The 16,651-nt window shown below is 37.8% G+C and overlaps 1 protein-coding gene and 1 pseudogene across 1 annotated transcript; one reads left to right on the top strand and one right to left on the bottom strand.

Annotated features, from left to right (window-relative positions):
* Positions 1-6,742: 6,742 nt before the first annotated feature.
* On the top strand, positions 6,743-7,858 carry LOC125196834 (DNA damage-repair/toleration protein DRT102-like). Its single transcript, XM_048095484.1, has 2 exons — positions 6,743-7,743; positions 7,818-7,858. Exon 1 carries the CDS (start codon positions 6,786-6,788, stop codon positions 7,731-7,733), a length of 948 nt encoding a protein of 315 aa, XP_047951441.1. The 5' UTR covers positions 6,743-6,785; the 3' UTR covers positions 7,734-7,743; positions 7,818-7,858.
* A 4,874-nt stretch (positions 7,859-12,732) lies between these two features.
* Positions 12,733-13,913, bottom strand: LOC125191796 (annotated as a pseudogene).
* Between the last annotated feature and the right edge of the window lie 2,738 nt (positions 13,914-16,651).

The raw sequence follows: 16,651 nt of genomic DNA, 5'->3' as shown, positions 1-16,651 counted from the left end.
GTTTCGTTGACTTCCACGAAACAGCTCCACCCCCCACAGTGAACACATACCCACTCGTCGAAAACGAGTCTTTTGAATCAGAGATCCAATTTGCATCACAGTACCCTTCAAGTACTTGGGGATATCTTGTGTATTGCAGCTCAAAGTTAAGAGTATACTTCATGTATCTCAAAACCCTACGCAGAGCTTTCCAATGTTCCTTGCTTGGGTTGCTCGTATATCGGCTCAGCTTATTCACCGTACACGCAAGATCTGGTCGGGTGCAGTTTGTGATAAACATCAAACTCCCTATGATCCTTGCATATTCTTCTTGAGCTACAGGCTCTCCCGTGTGCTTACTCAAATGCACATTGGGTTCCAATGGAGTCTTAGCTGGCTCACAATTAAAGGAGTGAAACTTCTTAAGCACTTTCTCAATGTAATGAGATTGTGTCAAAGCTATTCCCTCATGATTCCTTTTAATCTTGATTCCGAGAATCACATCAGCTAGACCCATATCTTTCATGTCGAAATTTCTCTTCAACATATTTTTGGTCTCGTTGATAATGGCACTATTGCTGCCCATAATCAACATATCATCCACATAAAGACACACAATAACGAACCCATTATTTGTGTTCTTAATGTAAACACACTTATCACACTCGTTGATAGTGAACCCATTTGACAACATCACATTGTCAAACTTCAAGTGCCATTGCAAAGGCGCTTGTTTTAATCCATATAGAGACCTCACTAGTTTGCATACCTTCCTTTCTTGGCCAGGTACTACAAACCCTTCAGGTTGCTCCATATAAATTTCTTCCTCCAATTCACCATTCAGAAATGCAGTTTTCACATCCATTTGGTGAATTTCAAGATTGTGCAAAGCAGCAATCGCAAGAAGCACCCGAATGGAAGTGATTCTCGTAACGGGTGAATACGTGTCGAAGAAGTCATATCCTTCTTGCTGCTTAAAGCCTTTTACAACTAGGCGAGCTTTGTACTTTTCAATAGTACCATCAGTTTTATATTTCCTTCTCAGGATCCACTTGCACCCTAAGGTCTTACAACCTTCTGGCAAGTCTACTAACACCCATGTGTTATTTCTCATAATTGATTCAATTTCACTATTGATCGCTTCTTGCCAGAATGGCGCATCTGGGCCAGACAGCGCTTCCGCCAACGACTTTGGTTCATCATCCAACATAAAGGTTATGAAGTCGGGACCAAAAGTCTTAGCAATTTTAACTCTTTCACCACGTCTTGGTTCTACATCCTCAGGACTTGACCTCGTCCTTTTTGGAGGATTGGAACTAGTGGATTCATCCATCATTCTTTCACTAGAACGATCCTCCTGCCTCTTGCAAGGGTAAACATTCTCAAAGAATATAGCATTCCTTGACTCAATCGTTGTTCCTTCAGCCACGCCAGGCACAACTGACTTATGGACTAGGAAACGATAGGCACTACTATTAAGTGCATGGCCAATAAAGATGCAATCAACTGTTTTAGGGCCTATTGCAACTTGCTTCGGAGGTGGCACTTCTACCTTCGCTAAGCACCCCCACACTTTGAGGTATGAGTACGAAGGTTTCTTGCCTTTCCACAACTCATAGGGAGTCACATCCCTACTTTTTAGTGGAATCTTATTCAGGATATAATTTGCCGTTAACACAGCCTCCCCCCACATGTTCTGGGGTAAACCTGAATTAATCAACAGAGCATTCATCATCTCTTTCAGTGTTCGATTTTTGCGTTCAGCAACACCATTCGATTGAGGAGAATATGGAGCCGTGGTTTGGTGAATTATACCACTTGCATGACATAATTCTGCAAACGGCGCCACATATTCACCACCTCTATCACTTCGAACACACTTAATTCGACAATTAAGTTGATTTTCGGCTTCATTTTTGAAGTCTTTAAACGCTTCAATTGCCTCATCTTTACTTCTTAATAAGTAAAGGTAACAATACCTTGTGCAATCATCTATAAATGTGATGAAATACTTTTTACCACCTCTTGTTTGCACAAATTTCAAATCACATACGTCTGTATGGATCAACTCAAGAGGTTTTGTGCTCCGCTCTACCGAATGGAACGGCAGCTTAGCCATTTTGGCTTCAACACACACTTCACATCTTTCTTGTGAGTTAAACTTATCAACTTTTAGTAAATTAAGATTTACTAATCTTTTTATAGCATTTAGATTTACATGTCCCAATCTATTATGCCATAAATCAGAGCTCTCAAGCAAATAAGAGGATGTGTCATCTTCCTTATTGCATATTCCTTTTCCACGGTGAATGACCGTAACATTCAGCTCAAAAAGCCCATTCACTAGGTGGCCTTCACCTATGAATTTTCCATTCTTGGTCAATATAACCTTTTCACACTCAAATTCTAGTGAAAATCCATGATTTACTAGAAGTGAGCCTGACACCAAATTATTTCGGATGTCTGGGACATGCAGCACATCCTTAAGGGTAAGAACCTTTCCAGATCCTAGTTTTAGGAACACATTACCCACACCAACTACCTCAGAAGAGGCTTGGTTTCCCATGCGTACTTTTCTACCTCCAACAGATTTGTAAGTAGAAAAAACGCTTCTCTCGGAGCACACATGACATGTGGCACCCGTATCAACAAACCATTCATTTGGATTATTACCATGGTCCACGTCGGAGACCATTGCGACCACCTCGTGATCTTTGTTGTTTATAACAACACGTTCAAATAATTTGCACAATATTGTCTCCATCAATAAGTACACAATTATATTGAACCATATGTGCATTGGTATATTCAACACCACATGCATCCCAATTATTACTACCAAGTCTAAATTGGTCTTGCTTGTCAAATGACAAACGATAAACACAATTCTCAAGAAAATAGATCTCAAGGAATTAACCACTTCATTGCGCATCGACATTGCGACTGTTCGTTTCTTCATTCCAGCTTTGGAGCTCATGTTTCCTCCAACTTCGATTGGTATAATCCTGTCTTAGAAGAGTACAATAATTTGTCTTGCGATTGTTAGAAATAATGGGATAAAATTCCCAAGCCGTTACAGGCGGTACTCTAACTATTACAATCGAAGGAAGATAATAACAATAAGTGGAATGAAAATTACAACGGAAATAATAAAACAAACCGAACTATAAGTCGAGTCGAGGGAAGCCCTCTTTCCGCAAGACAAATTACGCCCCGGCTAGTGCTCACGGAATGGCGTATTGTCCCCAAAGATAAAACGACTTCCTCCTAGCGTGTAGAAGCACCTCAAACCCGCTAGGCACCGGCGAACTTGATGGAGTTCCGAGAATCGAGCTATGCAATGCTACTATGATGTAGAGAACTAGAGAGAAGAGAGAATGCTTTTTGTTGGTGTATTCTCCACTCCAAGATCAAGCCTATTTATAGGCTAGAGAAAGCACTTGAAAGGCCTTGCAATCAAGATTATCTCTTAATGCATTTGGGGGTTACCTAAGATGAAAGGCCATAGGTCTTGGCCACCTCAAAGGTCTCCCACATTTTTCACATGTTTCAATGTTTATATAGTTATATCCAATAAAAAACTGAAGAAACAATGCAGCCATACATTGATGTAGATGTGAATGCCAACTATCTTAACATTGATGAAGAATTTCTTTGCCGGGAAGTCGTTGCTACGACCCACGCTGAGCAAGATAGCCATCACCAGCAACATTAAATGGACAATCCAACAGTTTCCAAGATGAGCTTGGGAGGCTTGGTAACTTCATGGAGTTCTGTGCAAATGATGATAGTCTACCGTAAACCTACAAAGGGAAACTAAGCATGATTACAGAGAACCATTTGCCTTCCCATGCAGTAGATTGATCATACTCACTCCTCTTTCCTCAATCTCTTTCTCAAACATAGTTATAATCATATTCCCACAAGAATCAAGGGATACTCTAGCTTCTCTATTTACTATACTTTTCTTTCCTAATATTACTTGTTTTTATACTATCCTACCTATTCATAAATAGACAATCCAACTGTTTCCAAAAAATTGCAACAAGCATATTCTAATTATAACCAAAAAGAAAAAGAAAATGATATACAGAGAAAAAGAAATGGCTTTGATCATAGCTATTTACAGTTGCATAAACATAATTATATCAATATGTAACAGTTCAAACAATCTAAACGTGATCTAGTAGTATACAGGATGAAGATTATAAAGGAGAAAATGTATAGTAGAACTATTTTCTTTCTGGTGTTGCAGTTAAAAATATGTTCAAAGTGATTATTTTGATTCTTAAACCAGGTTAGTTCATTTCTCCCGAGCATGTTGAGTGCTCGTAATAGATTAAAGAGTACAACAATGCACAAAATTTTCTTTCTCGTTGTACATGATTAGGTGAACTAAGCATCTCACTTTCCACTTACTAGTTGTAACACCCGCTTTTATTGTTACCTCTTTACGTTAAGATTTTTATTTTGTGAACGAGCGAGTGATAGACCTTGAGTAAAATACCATCTTTGTTTTGATTGGTTGCAATTAGAAATAGTGAATGCTTGAATTGTTGTTGGTTAATCGTGTGGTGAAAATAGTCGACGAGATTTACGTGAGATTCGTTGATTAGAAAATTGGACAGCCGTTTACAAGTACTCGAAATAACACCAAAGTACTAAAATAAAGACATAAAAATTTAACCTATGTTCTAAATTAAATATTTGGGCCTATTACTTTATCTATCTTGTTCTAGCCTTTTTTATTTGTTAGGACCAATTTTTGGGAAGCCCAATAAAATTAATTCTTTTCTAGAGTCAAATTTTTGGTCAAATAATTCTCCCAACTTCTCCCACACGGTTTTGCCATATCTCCATCTTCCTCACCCATTCTTCCATCCAAAATCTGAGAAAAGAAATCGCAAATACCATGAGTTCAACATCCAATCTGCTATTATTTTCTTATCTTCTTCCACATAGGCAAATTCTCCTTATTCCATTGAATATGAAAAATCTCCATACTTATTGATTCCATAATGCGACATCACAGTGTGAAGGAGAAACTGAGAGAGCTATTGCGTTGGTGCAAAGTTTGTTTCATTCCAAGGATATATCCACTTTTAAATATTTCCTCTTTTCTTTTCGCAAAATTGTTGATTTGGAGATATACTAATATGTGTTTATATATGTGTTGTGAAAGGAGTATAGACATGTAATGGCAGGGAGTATTTTGGCTACTGTTTCTTTTCTTTAGTTTAAGTGTTGGGTATATTTTACAAATACTTTTGTTGGGCCATGATTTGCCATGGGCTAATTGGAATTTAATTGAGAAAAGGGATTAGTTTTGGACTACATTATTTTAAATTCATGAGTGTCTCTTGTATGTGAGACTAATGCCGACGCGTGGGAGTATATTATTGTTGATGCTGTTTTGGTTAATTGATGAGTCTGAGTTCTTAATATCGAGTTGACTGTGGAACGAGGTGCAGATATGTGGTTTTTATAAGAAAAGATAAAAGGATAAATTGAGCACGCACGTAGGATGCATGCATTGCTTTAAATTAATTTATTTTATAAAATCTAATTTTGCATATCATGTTATTTAAAAAGGGTGAACTTGTGCACATTGGTTGCGATCGGAATAAGAAGTGATTGAGGAGTTAAGCTTTCGAGGTGGGCTTTCATTTTAAATAAGGACTATGTCCTAAATATTTGTACTATGTGAAAGGATGTGAAAAATGTTTGTCTTGCCATGTTTTGTGTTTAAATGAACCTATCTGAAGTGGTTATGCCATGTATGTTAATCGAATTCGGGTCCCAGTAGGGCCGCAAACCTTGCTCGGACTGGTGTACACCCAGTAGATTGTGGGCCATCTCATTGGAGTTGACCAGTCTAGTGACTTGGTTCGTGACCACGTTCCTTGTCATGTAGTTCAGATATGGTGATGGTGGATGTGGATGGAAAATGGTTGCAACCAAATTTTATGTGAAATATTTTTAGTGACTTGGGTTCTTTTCAATTAAAACCTCCAAGATCACTCGTTATGGCTTGACAAACTGAATTTGGAATGTGTCTACTGATTGAGTGGATTGAGTGATGATTGAGTGACGACGAGCGTGGAGGATGTTGAGCAGAATTCATGGATTATTTATAGAAAGGGCAATTCATTTTGAATTTCCTTAAGTTTTGGATTTCTATAAATAAAAGAGTACATAAATGGAAAACGTTTTTTTTGCTAAAATTAGAATATAGTATCTGTGTAATTAAGTGTATTTAAACCGTATCAGATAAAAATAATTATTGATATATATGAGGGTTATTACATTCATCGAACGTAGACACTTATCTGCATAGTGGGATAATGATAAAATACAAATTTATATATTGTACAAACTCAAAACTCTTCAACACAGCTTCAACACAGTTTCAATACAATATCAACACAATGTAAAATTTTAAGATTTCAATGTCAACACAGCATCAATCATTGACTGTACCGTTGAAATTTTGTTGACATTTTCCTGTTGATATTTTTTTGTGATTTATTAACATTTTGTAATGATCCAGATCATAGTTTTGAGTTTGTACAATATTTAAAGTTTTCGTTTGATTGCGTTCATACGTCCATGTCATCATATCTCTTGTACAAATACTCTTTTTGCCTATTTAAGAGCGTATATTATACTCCATTTAAGAGTATATATTTTCTCCCGCTTTTTGCCCATTTAAGAGCGTATAAATACCTGGATACAAATATAAAAAAAAAATCAGGAATCCATATTACAGTCGAGCTCAGTCAGTGTTACTGATCCATCCTCCAGCCATGGCGCAGATCAATTCGACGGCCAACAACCGCCCCTTGAAAATCATAGCCGGAGCAGACAACTTCAACAGCAGCCTCAAGGACGCGCTGGTCGCTCAGCTCCGCTCCCTCAACATCGAAGTCGAGGACCTCGGCACCTACAAATACTACTCCATCGGCGAGGAAATCGGCCGCCGCGTCAGCGAAGCCGCCAAATCCAAATCCAACTCCGCCACCGAAACCCGCGGCCTGGTCGCCTGCGGCACCGGCGTCGGCGTCGCCATATTCGCCAACAAATTCCCCGGAGTCTACGCCGCCACCTGCCTCACCCCCGCCGAAGCCCTGAACGCCCGATCCATCAACAACTGCAACGTCCTCGCCGTCTCCAGCAATTCCACCGCGCCGGAAGCCGCCGCCGATATCCTAACCGCTTTCCTCAACACGCCTTTCAAATCGCCCTGCCCTGCCTCCGGATCCGATCCCTGGCCACCCGAGATCCAGTCGTTCCTCGACGGATCCGTCGCGGAGATGGCGGAAATCGGCGGCGGAAACGCTCCTCCGGCCGTGGATCCGCCGTGTTTCATATGCTCTCTGGCGAAATCTCGGCTGGAACAGGATTATACGCCTATTGATGTGATGCCTGGTGGATCGATGATTGTTCTGAGGGAGACGCCGACGACGGCGATCGTAAGGTTTAAGGCCGGCAGCGTGGAGCCGGCGCATCACCATACGTTCGGGAATGATCTGGTGGTGGTGAAGGGGAAGAAGTGCGTGTGGAATCTGACGAAGAAGGAGAAGTACGTATTGGTGGATGGGGATTATCTGTTTACGCCGGCGGGAGATGTGCATAGGGTCAAGTATTTCGAGGATACTGCGTTCTTCATCAAGTTTGATGGGCCTTTGGACTTGTTTCTGGATGAAGATCTGGCTGCTGCAATTGCCGCCATTGATGCTGAAATCAAGGATTGAATTGATGAAGATTTGGATTTGGATCAAATTGTGTTTTCTGCAATTTCATGTTTTTGCTAGAAATCAAGGATTGAATTGATGAAGATTTGGATTTGGATCAAATTGTGTTTTCTGCAATTTCATGTTTTTGCTATTTAAATAAATAGGCAGAGTTTATCAAATTTGTCATTTCTTGAATCCTTTTTAAATTTTCGTTATTTTTGTCAGGTAACAAAAAGAAAAACAGAAATTAGCAAATAAAAAATTAATCTATACTAGTACCTTAAAAGCAAGGTTTTTTAGGGGGGAAATTTCAAGGAATGGAGCCAATTTTCAAATTAAAGAGAGAGGGAATTTGTGGGCAAACATGACATGGTTGATTGATTCAGTAATATTTACGCCATCTTGCAATTCTTCACTCTATAGTCATTTAAAATTTTTTATTTAAAGAATTCAGCAAGAAGCAACAAAAATGTTTTAAAACCAACTGTCAATACAATTAGCTTTTAAAGAACTTCTATAACATGCTAAATCCAATAGATTCTTGGGTCAATCTTTACCCACAAAAGCTGACTTTAATATCAATCAATCACCCTAAACAAATCATATATAGAGAGTGCCAAGAGCAACAAGGTTTTCCCCCCAACGAAAATGGAGCCAATTTCGCATAACACTATCCAATCTACTTCTTTACTCTTTCTTGTAGAGTACCTTTTTATTTTTTGTTTTTTGTTTTTTTCCTATTGTACTCCCTCCGCCCCAATATTTGAGAATTGGCACGAGATTTTATGTAGTATTGTTTTGTGAGTTAATAAAGAGAGAGTAAAGTAAGAAAGATGAAAAAGTAGAGATAAAGTTGTTTCCATTTAAGGAAACGTTTCATTTTTAATGAGACAACCAAAAGAGGAAAACGTTGCATTTTTAATGGGACGGAGGGAGTATTTGTTTATGACCCTAAGAGCATCCGCAGCGGTGCTCATAGAGCTGTCCGTCCGTCCGTGCCGCTGGACAGAGCTCGTCCGTCCGCCGCTGGAGCTCGTCCGTCTGTGCCAGCGGCACGACGCTGCTCTTAGCTAAGAGCACGTCCGTGCCGCTGAGCAGCCCTATGTGGCACGCCCTGATTGACCAACGGCACAGCCGTTGGCAAATTCATTTTTTATTTTTTTTTTAAAAATTCGAAATTTATTTAAAAAAATGTTTTTAAATAAAAAATTTATATTTTCCCACTTCCCAAAAAATTATATCCGTTTTCTACCCACTTTTAATTTATTTTCAATTTTTTTCCCAAAAATTCACATTTTCATCTATAAATACCCCCACTTCAACAAAAAAAAAAAAAATCACATTCTCATCTATTCTATCATCATTCATCTACATTCTCTCATCTTTTTTCCTCACACTCTCTCATCTAAATTCCCACCACACTACACAATGTCCGGCTCCGACGATCACCCCTCCGGCAATCGCGGTTGGAACCACGATTGGTTCGACTCCGAGGCCGGATATAGTCCGAAAACCCAATTTACGGCCCCTCCTCAAACCCAAGTTTCGCAAGCTCCGGGTGGCTACCGTCCTTACCCGGTGCACGACCTAAACGCCCCCGGATTCGGGTGGGCACCCGAACCCGGATCGGGAGGGAGCAGCAGCTCTACTCCTACTCCTACTTCTCCTACTCCTCCTGTTCGTGGCACGCGCACCCCGTACACTCCGGGTGAGATGATGGCGATGTTCAAAGCCTACTTGGCAGTCTCCGAAGATCCGGATGTCGGCACGAACCAAACCGGGGAAACTTATTGGTGCATCACTCGCCTCTACAATGAAACCCGGCCGGCGGGAACCATCTATCGCAATGATAGTATGGTTCGCAATTGCGTCAACAGATGCAACGAGGCAATCGGGAAGTTCCAGGGGATTTACCTCCGGGAAGAGCGGTCGGCGGGGAGCGGCACGAACGAGCTCGACATCATCATTGCCGCCTTGACGGCATACCAACGGGAGGAGTTCAAACCGTTCAAGTACCTCGATTGTTGGCAGGAGGGGCGCCTACATCCGAAGTATAGGGGCGGCATAGTAGCATCCTCCTTCAGCTCCTCCAGCAAACGGTCCAGGTCAGTAGCCCTATCCGACGGCGCCTCCGAAGATGTGGCTACCCAGCTTGCCGGAGCTAACTTGGGTAGCTCCGACGCTGGCCCGAGCAGTTCCCGCCCGCAAGGAAGGAAAAAGGCGGCGGCCAACTGCCCCCGCCGTCGCGCCTCGACTCCATCCGCCCCCGCCCCCGCCGCCCCCGCTCCCTTTGTGCCTCCTCCACCCCCAAACAACACGTTGTGGGCCATCTTGAGTCAACTCTATATGAACGATACGTCTCGGATGACTCCGGATCAACTTGCAACACATGAGCAAATGATCCGGGTCTCAAGAGACAATTGGGGTTAGAGGACTAGTCTTCCACGTGTGTAAAATTTTTAATTTGTAGGATTTTAATTATGTATTTTTTTATTTTCTAGGATTTTAATTATGTATTTTTATTTTTTAGTATTTTAATTATGTAACTTTTATTATTTAGAATTTTAATTATGTAATTTTTATTTTTGAATGTATTTTTATAATGTAGAAATGTTTTTAATAATTGGAGTATTTAAATTGAATAATAGAATGGTGGGACCCTTGAGCTTGTCCTTAGCTAAGAGCACGGATGTGGGTGTTGTGCTCTTAGCTAAGGACAAGGAGTAAAAGTGGGTCCGGGCCTATCTCTGTGCTCTTAGCTAAGAGCACGGATGTGGATGCTCTAACAATTACATATGGTACTGCATAAAAATAAAAAATGATGAATTATTCTTAATATATCTTCACTCTTCTTGCATACTCCCTCCGTCGTAGGTAATTCGACCCAGTATTCCATTTCGGGCCGTTCCACATAATTTATCCCACTTCATTTTTACCATTTTTGGTAGTGGACCCCATATTCCACTAACTCATTCCTACTCACATTTTATTATAAAACTAATACTTTAAAAGTAGGACCCACATCCCACCAACTTTTTTAACTCACTTTCCATTAGATTTCTTAAAACTCGTGTCGGATCAAAGTGTCTCAAATTATCTAGGACGGAGGGAGTATTCTGTAAAACCACACTGCACAAAGCAAAAAGGAGGAAATAAGAATGGGAGATTGAGATGAGAAAATGAGAATAATAATATGTATCTACTGACATTACCAAAAATAAAGATTTGTGAAAAAGTGAGTTTTACTTTTTATATTGTTTTCACTGTATAGTTTTCACATATATATTCTTTATTTCAAAAATATAAATTTTGGAGAACCGATGAGAAAAGAAAAGAAAGTCATCCAATAAAAGCTAATGGAAATAGTAGATGATAGCAGTAGAAGATAAGGAGAATAAGAAAGTAGATAGCCTTCAAGGGAGAACATAGAAAGTGGGAAATCCATGTCGATATCAATATCTTCAAGTCTAATACCAATAGCATACTAGGATAAATTGTGGCTTGTGCTCAAATAGCACACAACTAAATAGAAGAAAGAGAAAAATAAAATGATTTAAAAATAAATAAAAAAGGGATTTTGTTCCGTTAAGTCTGAGTCTACAAAACATACTACTACTATAATGTATTTAGCAGGTCTTAACCGGAACTACGAATTTATAACATTCAATCCAACTAAATAAAATCTATGAGTAGGAATCAAATCGGTAAGAAATAGAAGAACTTATACAATATTTTTACATAAAACATTTTGACTACAAATCCGTAAATATATTATATTTAATATTTTAGCAATGTAATTCATAGTAGGTTTTTTTTTTTATGTTGAGCCGAGGAATTAGTCGAAATTAATTTGTGGAAATCAATAGGAATTTGTAGAAATTAAAATTGAAGGGAATTATTTTATATCCCCAATGAGTAGGAATCAAATCGGTAAGAATTATTAGGAATTAAAACTGAAGGTAATTTAACCAAATTTATTAACTAACAATTTCCTCCAAATTGTTTTATCTCTTTCTTGCACTAATAAATCAATTTTTTTAGTTTATCAACCAATTTCATTATAAAATTATAAGAAATATAAAAACATATGCAATATTTTTACACAAACTATTGTGCAGAATGTAATGTAGATTTTGCTTAATTTTTTAAAATTTGAACAAATATAAAAGGAGTGTACACTAGAAGGGTTATTATTCCCCTATGATAATTAAACTTCAAAAAAATGCTTTACATGTTATATTAGAAAATTTAAGGAAGAATATTCCCCCATAAATGACATCAATTTTAATTGATATGTTGCATGCTTCAACTAAGTTAAGGTCAATCTCTCTCTCACATGTACCAAATTTATATAAATTTATATATAATAATATGAAAAGAATGTGATTTGTTTGGAATAATATAAATTTTATTAATATTACCAAACTTCATCTTACTGATAATATCACAATTATGGTAATTAGCTATATATAAGAAGTGATGTCAATTTGTTTTCACGAAATAAAAATTAATTTTAATGTTATAGCATTATTAATTAACATACTCATTCAATTATTATAAATATTGCGCGAGGGTTGTACTAGTAATAATAAATGGTTAGGTCTCCGTCCTTCAAACATGTCTCTACTAAGCACGACACCAGGAAAGGCCCCGTGCCACCTGTGACATCCATCATCGTCTTCAAACCATCAAAAACATGATTGCATTCTTGAACAAGTAAACGTGCATCAGCAGCCATGGCCTCATTAAACCCTTGATCCAATTTCTCATCTTCGGCTGCAAACGTCCATAGATCCATCCCGTTTTTGGTGAAGAACGAAACCTTTCACTCATATGATGGAACGGGGTCGGTGAGGTCGAGTGCAATTGGCACAAGGCTCAGTGAGGTAATTGTCCATTTAAAATCGATGATACTATTAAAATCGTCGACTGCAACATTAGTTTGATATTGTCCGCTTTGGTTAAGCCTCACGGATTTATTTTTGGGTCATGGTGGAGTGATTTTATAATTTTATCGTCACGGAAACACCTCAATTATAGATCTCACTCCTAAAGTAGGAGTTATTTTATAATTTTTGAAGCCAGCTGCAGCAAAGAGCTTTCCCCATTCCTTCTCCGATCTTTCTTTTCCTGGACACTTAGCCATCATAAGCAAATCCATGAACATATGAGTTTGCTTCTCCTCATCCACAACCATGTCCACAATAATCACCTTTTTACCATTTATTTTACTATCAACTATTGCTTCTTTGCATTTTCTCAGTATTTTCACGCAATCTTCGTCTCCCCAGTCGTGCAATATCCATTGTGTCAATGATAAAGTTGGATTCCCATTAATGAATTTGAACGGAACTTATCCCAAAAGACTAGTCTATTTTTTAAGATCGAAAAGTTGATACCTTGAGGAAAACTGCATCCGCGGGAAGAATGAACTCAAACATGTCTCCACCAACAAACCTCACATTCTCAGATCCTTCCATGCCAGCAACAACATGTGGCTGGTCGAGCACGATGCATTTTAGCCCGGGAAACGCGCCAGCCACGGCCTTGGCCACCTCCCCTGTGCCTCCTGCGACATCCACCATCGTCTTCAAACCCTCAAAAACACGCTTGCATTCTCTAACAAGTACGCTTCACACGAAATGTGCATCAGAAGCCATGGCCTCATTTAACCCTTGATTCAATTTCTCATCTTAGGCTGCAACGTCCATAGATCCATCCCGTTTTTGGTGAAGAATGGAGAGGCACATTCATCTCGAAACCATTCACTCATATGATGGAAAGGCTCGATGTGGAGCAGGTCGGTGACAACAAGTGCAAGTGGCACAAGGCTTAGTGGATCATCTCTTATCAAGAGACGTGAAGCCCTAGTGAGAGAATATGCTTCTTCTCTCTCCTCTTGGTTGGAGATGCTGACCTTGTCGAAGAACTTGGAGTGGACTAGAATTCGCATGAGGCGATAGAGGCCGTGGGACTTTTCCTAGTTGATGCATAGGGCATCGGCCAGTTGGGAAAGCGTCATAGACTCATAGGTTTGCCGTGTTTGTGGATGGTGTCGGGTATGCATAGCTGAAGGCTGAAGCGCAGATCTTACTATCTTAGTGACATGGATTTTATGTAGCTGAACATGTGGTTCCAAACATGAGCTTGAGCATCAAGAACATCTTGTGAAGAATCAACTACATCGAGTGATGCCATTCTTGCTTGTTTTCGCATTTTTTTTTTGCATTGGTGTTGTCCCTTTTTATAGGCAAGTCCAAGATGAGATTTAGTGAGTTTAAAGAGATTCTATACTGCTATAGCCTATAAATATTCTTATCTTGTTTTAGTGTATGGACATTTATATAGGTGTAGTTTATAATACTAGTAGCAGCTAACAATTAAACACTGAGGTTGGTTAATCCAGCTACCGAGCGATCGATCTATATATATATATATATAGAGTCCCATTATCCACAAATCCACTCTTAAAAACCGAACCACCGAACCCTACCAAATTAGGGCTTTTAGATCTAGTTTTTTATGGATAAGATACAGAAATTTATAAATTATTTTCGTCTTCATTACGAGCCTATTTTAATTCATCCGAAGGTAAATAAGTCATACTAACATGTTACGAAGATTTAACTTCGTTCCAGAATATATTACTTCATTCTAGTAGTAGGTTTTTACTTCATTCTAGTAGGTTTTTACTTCATTACAGTAGGTTCTTACTTCATTCCAGTACGTAAATGTGGTTTCGCCGTCGCGTGCCGTTCTTTCTCTCTACAATATCTATCACCACCGCCATGGCGCTAATATGGTTTAATAAACACATGGAATAATGTAATAAATTATTGGATTGAAGTATGTGTAGAAGCATTTGAAGTCCTACTGGAATGAAGTAAAAATCTTATCCAATGAAGTAATAACGTTTCTGAATGAAGTAATAAACTCACTTGAATAAATTGCATTTTTAAATGTTAATCAAGCAAAAACCTACGTCAATGAATTTGAATGAAGCATATGTTGAATCATTTCAAAACCTAGTGGAAGCAAGTAAAAACATGTTGTAGTTTCAAGGTATTACGTACATAATGAAGTAATAAACCTATACAATGAAGTAAAATGGGCTTGTAATGAAGCCGAAAAAATTTTCACAGCAGCACATCTCATCAAAAAAACTAGATCTAATGGCCCAGATTTGGTCTCTAGTTCGGTCTTTAAAATTGGTTCGACATTGATCACAACTCTCTCTCTCTCTCTCTCTCTCTCTATATATATATATATATATATATATATATATATAGAGTCCCATTATCCACAAATCCACTTTTAAAGACCGAACCACTGAACCCTACCAAATTAGTCCTTTTAGATCTAGTTTTTTATGGATAATATACAGAAAATTATAAATTATTTTCGCCTTCATCACGAGCCTATTTTAATTCATCCGAAGGTAAATAAGTCATACTAACATGTTATGAATATTTAACTTCGTTCCAGAATATATTACTTCATTCTAGTAGGTTTTTACTTCATTCCAGTAGGTTTTTACTTCATTCCAGTACGTAAATGTGGTTTCGCCGTCGCGTGCCGTTCTTTCTCTCTACAATATCTATCACCACCGCCATGGCGCTAATATGGTTAATAAACACATGGAATAATGTAATAAATTATTGGAATGAAGTATGTGTAGAAGCATTTGAAGTCCTACTGGAATGAAGTAAAAATCTTATCCAATGAAGTAATAACGTTTCTGAATGAAGTAATAAACTCACTTGAATAAATTGCATTTTTAAATGTTAATCAAGCAAAAACCCACATCAATAAATTTGAATGAAGCATATGTTGAATCATTTCAAAACCTACTGGAAGCAAGGAAAAAAATGTTGTAGTTTCAAGGTATTACGTACAGAATGAAGTAATAAACCTATATAATGAAGTAAAATGGGCTTGTAATGAAGCAGAAAATTTTTTTGCAGCAGCACATCTCATCAAAAAAACTAGATCTAATGGCCCAGATTTAGTCTCTAGTTCGGTCTTTAAAATTGGTTCCACATTGATCACAACTCCACCCTTAAAGACCGAACTAGAGACCAAATTAGGGCCACTCATTTTTCTAATCTTATGGTTATGATTAATTTACAATTAATTTAATATTTTATTAAATAAAAAAGTTTTTTTTTTTTATTTTAATTTTTTAATTTTTTTTTAATTTTTTAATTATTTTTAAAAAAATATATTTTTTTTTTTAAAATTTTTTTTTTATTCGATAAAAACTTGCTAGAGTAAATAATGAACTATATTCACTACATAATGAACTAAATGAATGTATGTTATGAACTTATTAGTTCATTCAGTCGTGCTATTACTTCGTTCTATTAGTTTATTACTTCATTCCGTTAGTTTATTACTTCATTCAGTCATGCTATTACTTTATTCCATTAGTTTATTATTTCATAATGTGTTATAACATAATTATCTTTCAGTTGGGTTTAGGATTATTACTTCATTCCATTAGTTTATTACTTCATTCAGTCATGTTATTACTTTATTCAGTCATGTTATTGTTATGAGCTTATTACTTCATTCAGTCATGTTATTACTTCATTCTGTTAGTTTATTACTTCATTCAGTCATGTTATTGTTATGAGTTTATCACTTCATTCAATCATGTTATTACTTCATTCTATTAGTTTATTACTCCCTCCGTCCCCGATTAGGAGTCACAGTTTGACCGGGCACGGGTTTTAAGAAATGTAAAGAAAAGTTGGTTGAAAAAGTTAGTGGAATGTGGGACCCACCTTTTTATATTAGTTTTATAATAAAATGTGTGTGAAGTGAGTTAGTGGAATGTGGGACCTACTTACCATTTATGGTAAAAATGAAGTGTGACTCTTAATTGGGGACAGACCGAAATGGAAAAATGTGACTCTTAATGAGGGACGGAGGGA

This window comes from Salvia hispanica, chromosome 6, assembly GCF_023119035.1.
Source record: "Salvia hispanica cultivar TCC Black 2014 chromosome 6, UniMelb_Shisp_WGS_1.0, whole genome shotgun sequence".
Classification (NCBI taxonomy): domain Eukaryota; kingdom Viridiplantae; phylum Streptophyta; class Magnoliopsida; order Lamiales; family Lamiaceae; genus Salvia; species Salvia hispanica.
Note: the sequence above shows the minus strand (reverse complement) of the source record. Positions and strands in the feature narration are given on the sequence as shown.

Bases quoted from the DNA above. Each gene is read 5' to 3' on its own strand.
- LOC125196834 (XM_048095484.1), top strand. From the start codon at position 6,786: ATGGCGCAGATCAATTCGACGGCCAACAACCGCCCCTTGAAAATCATA.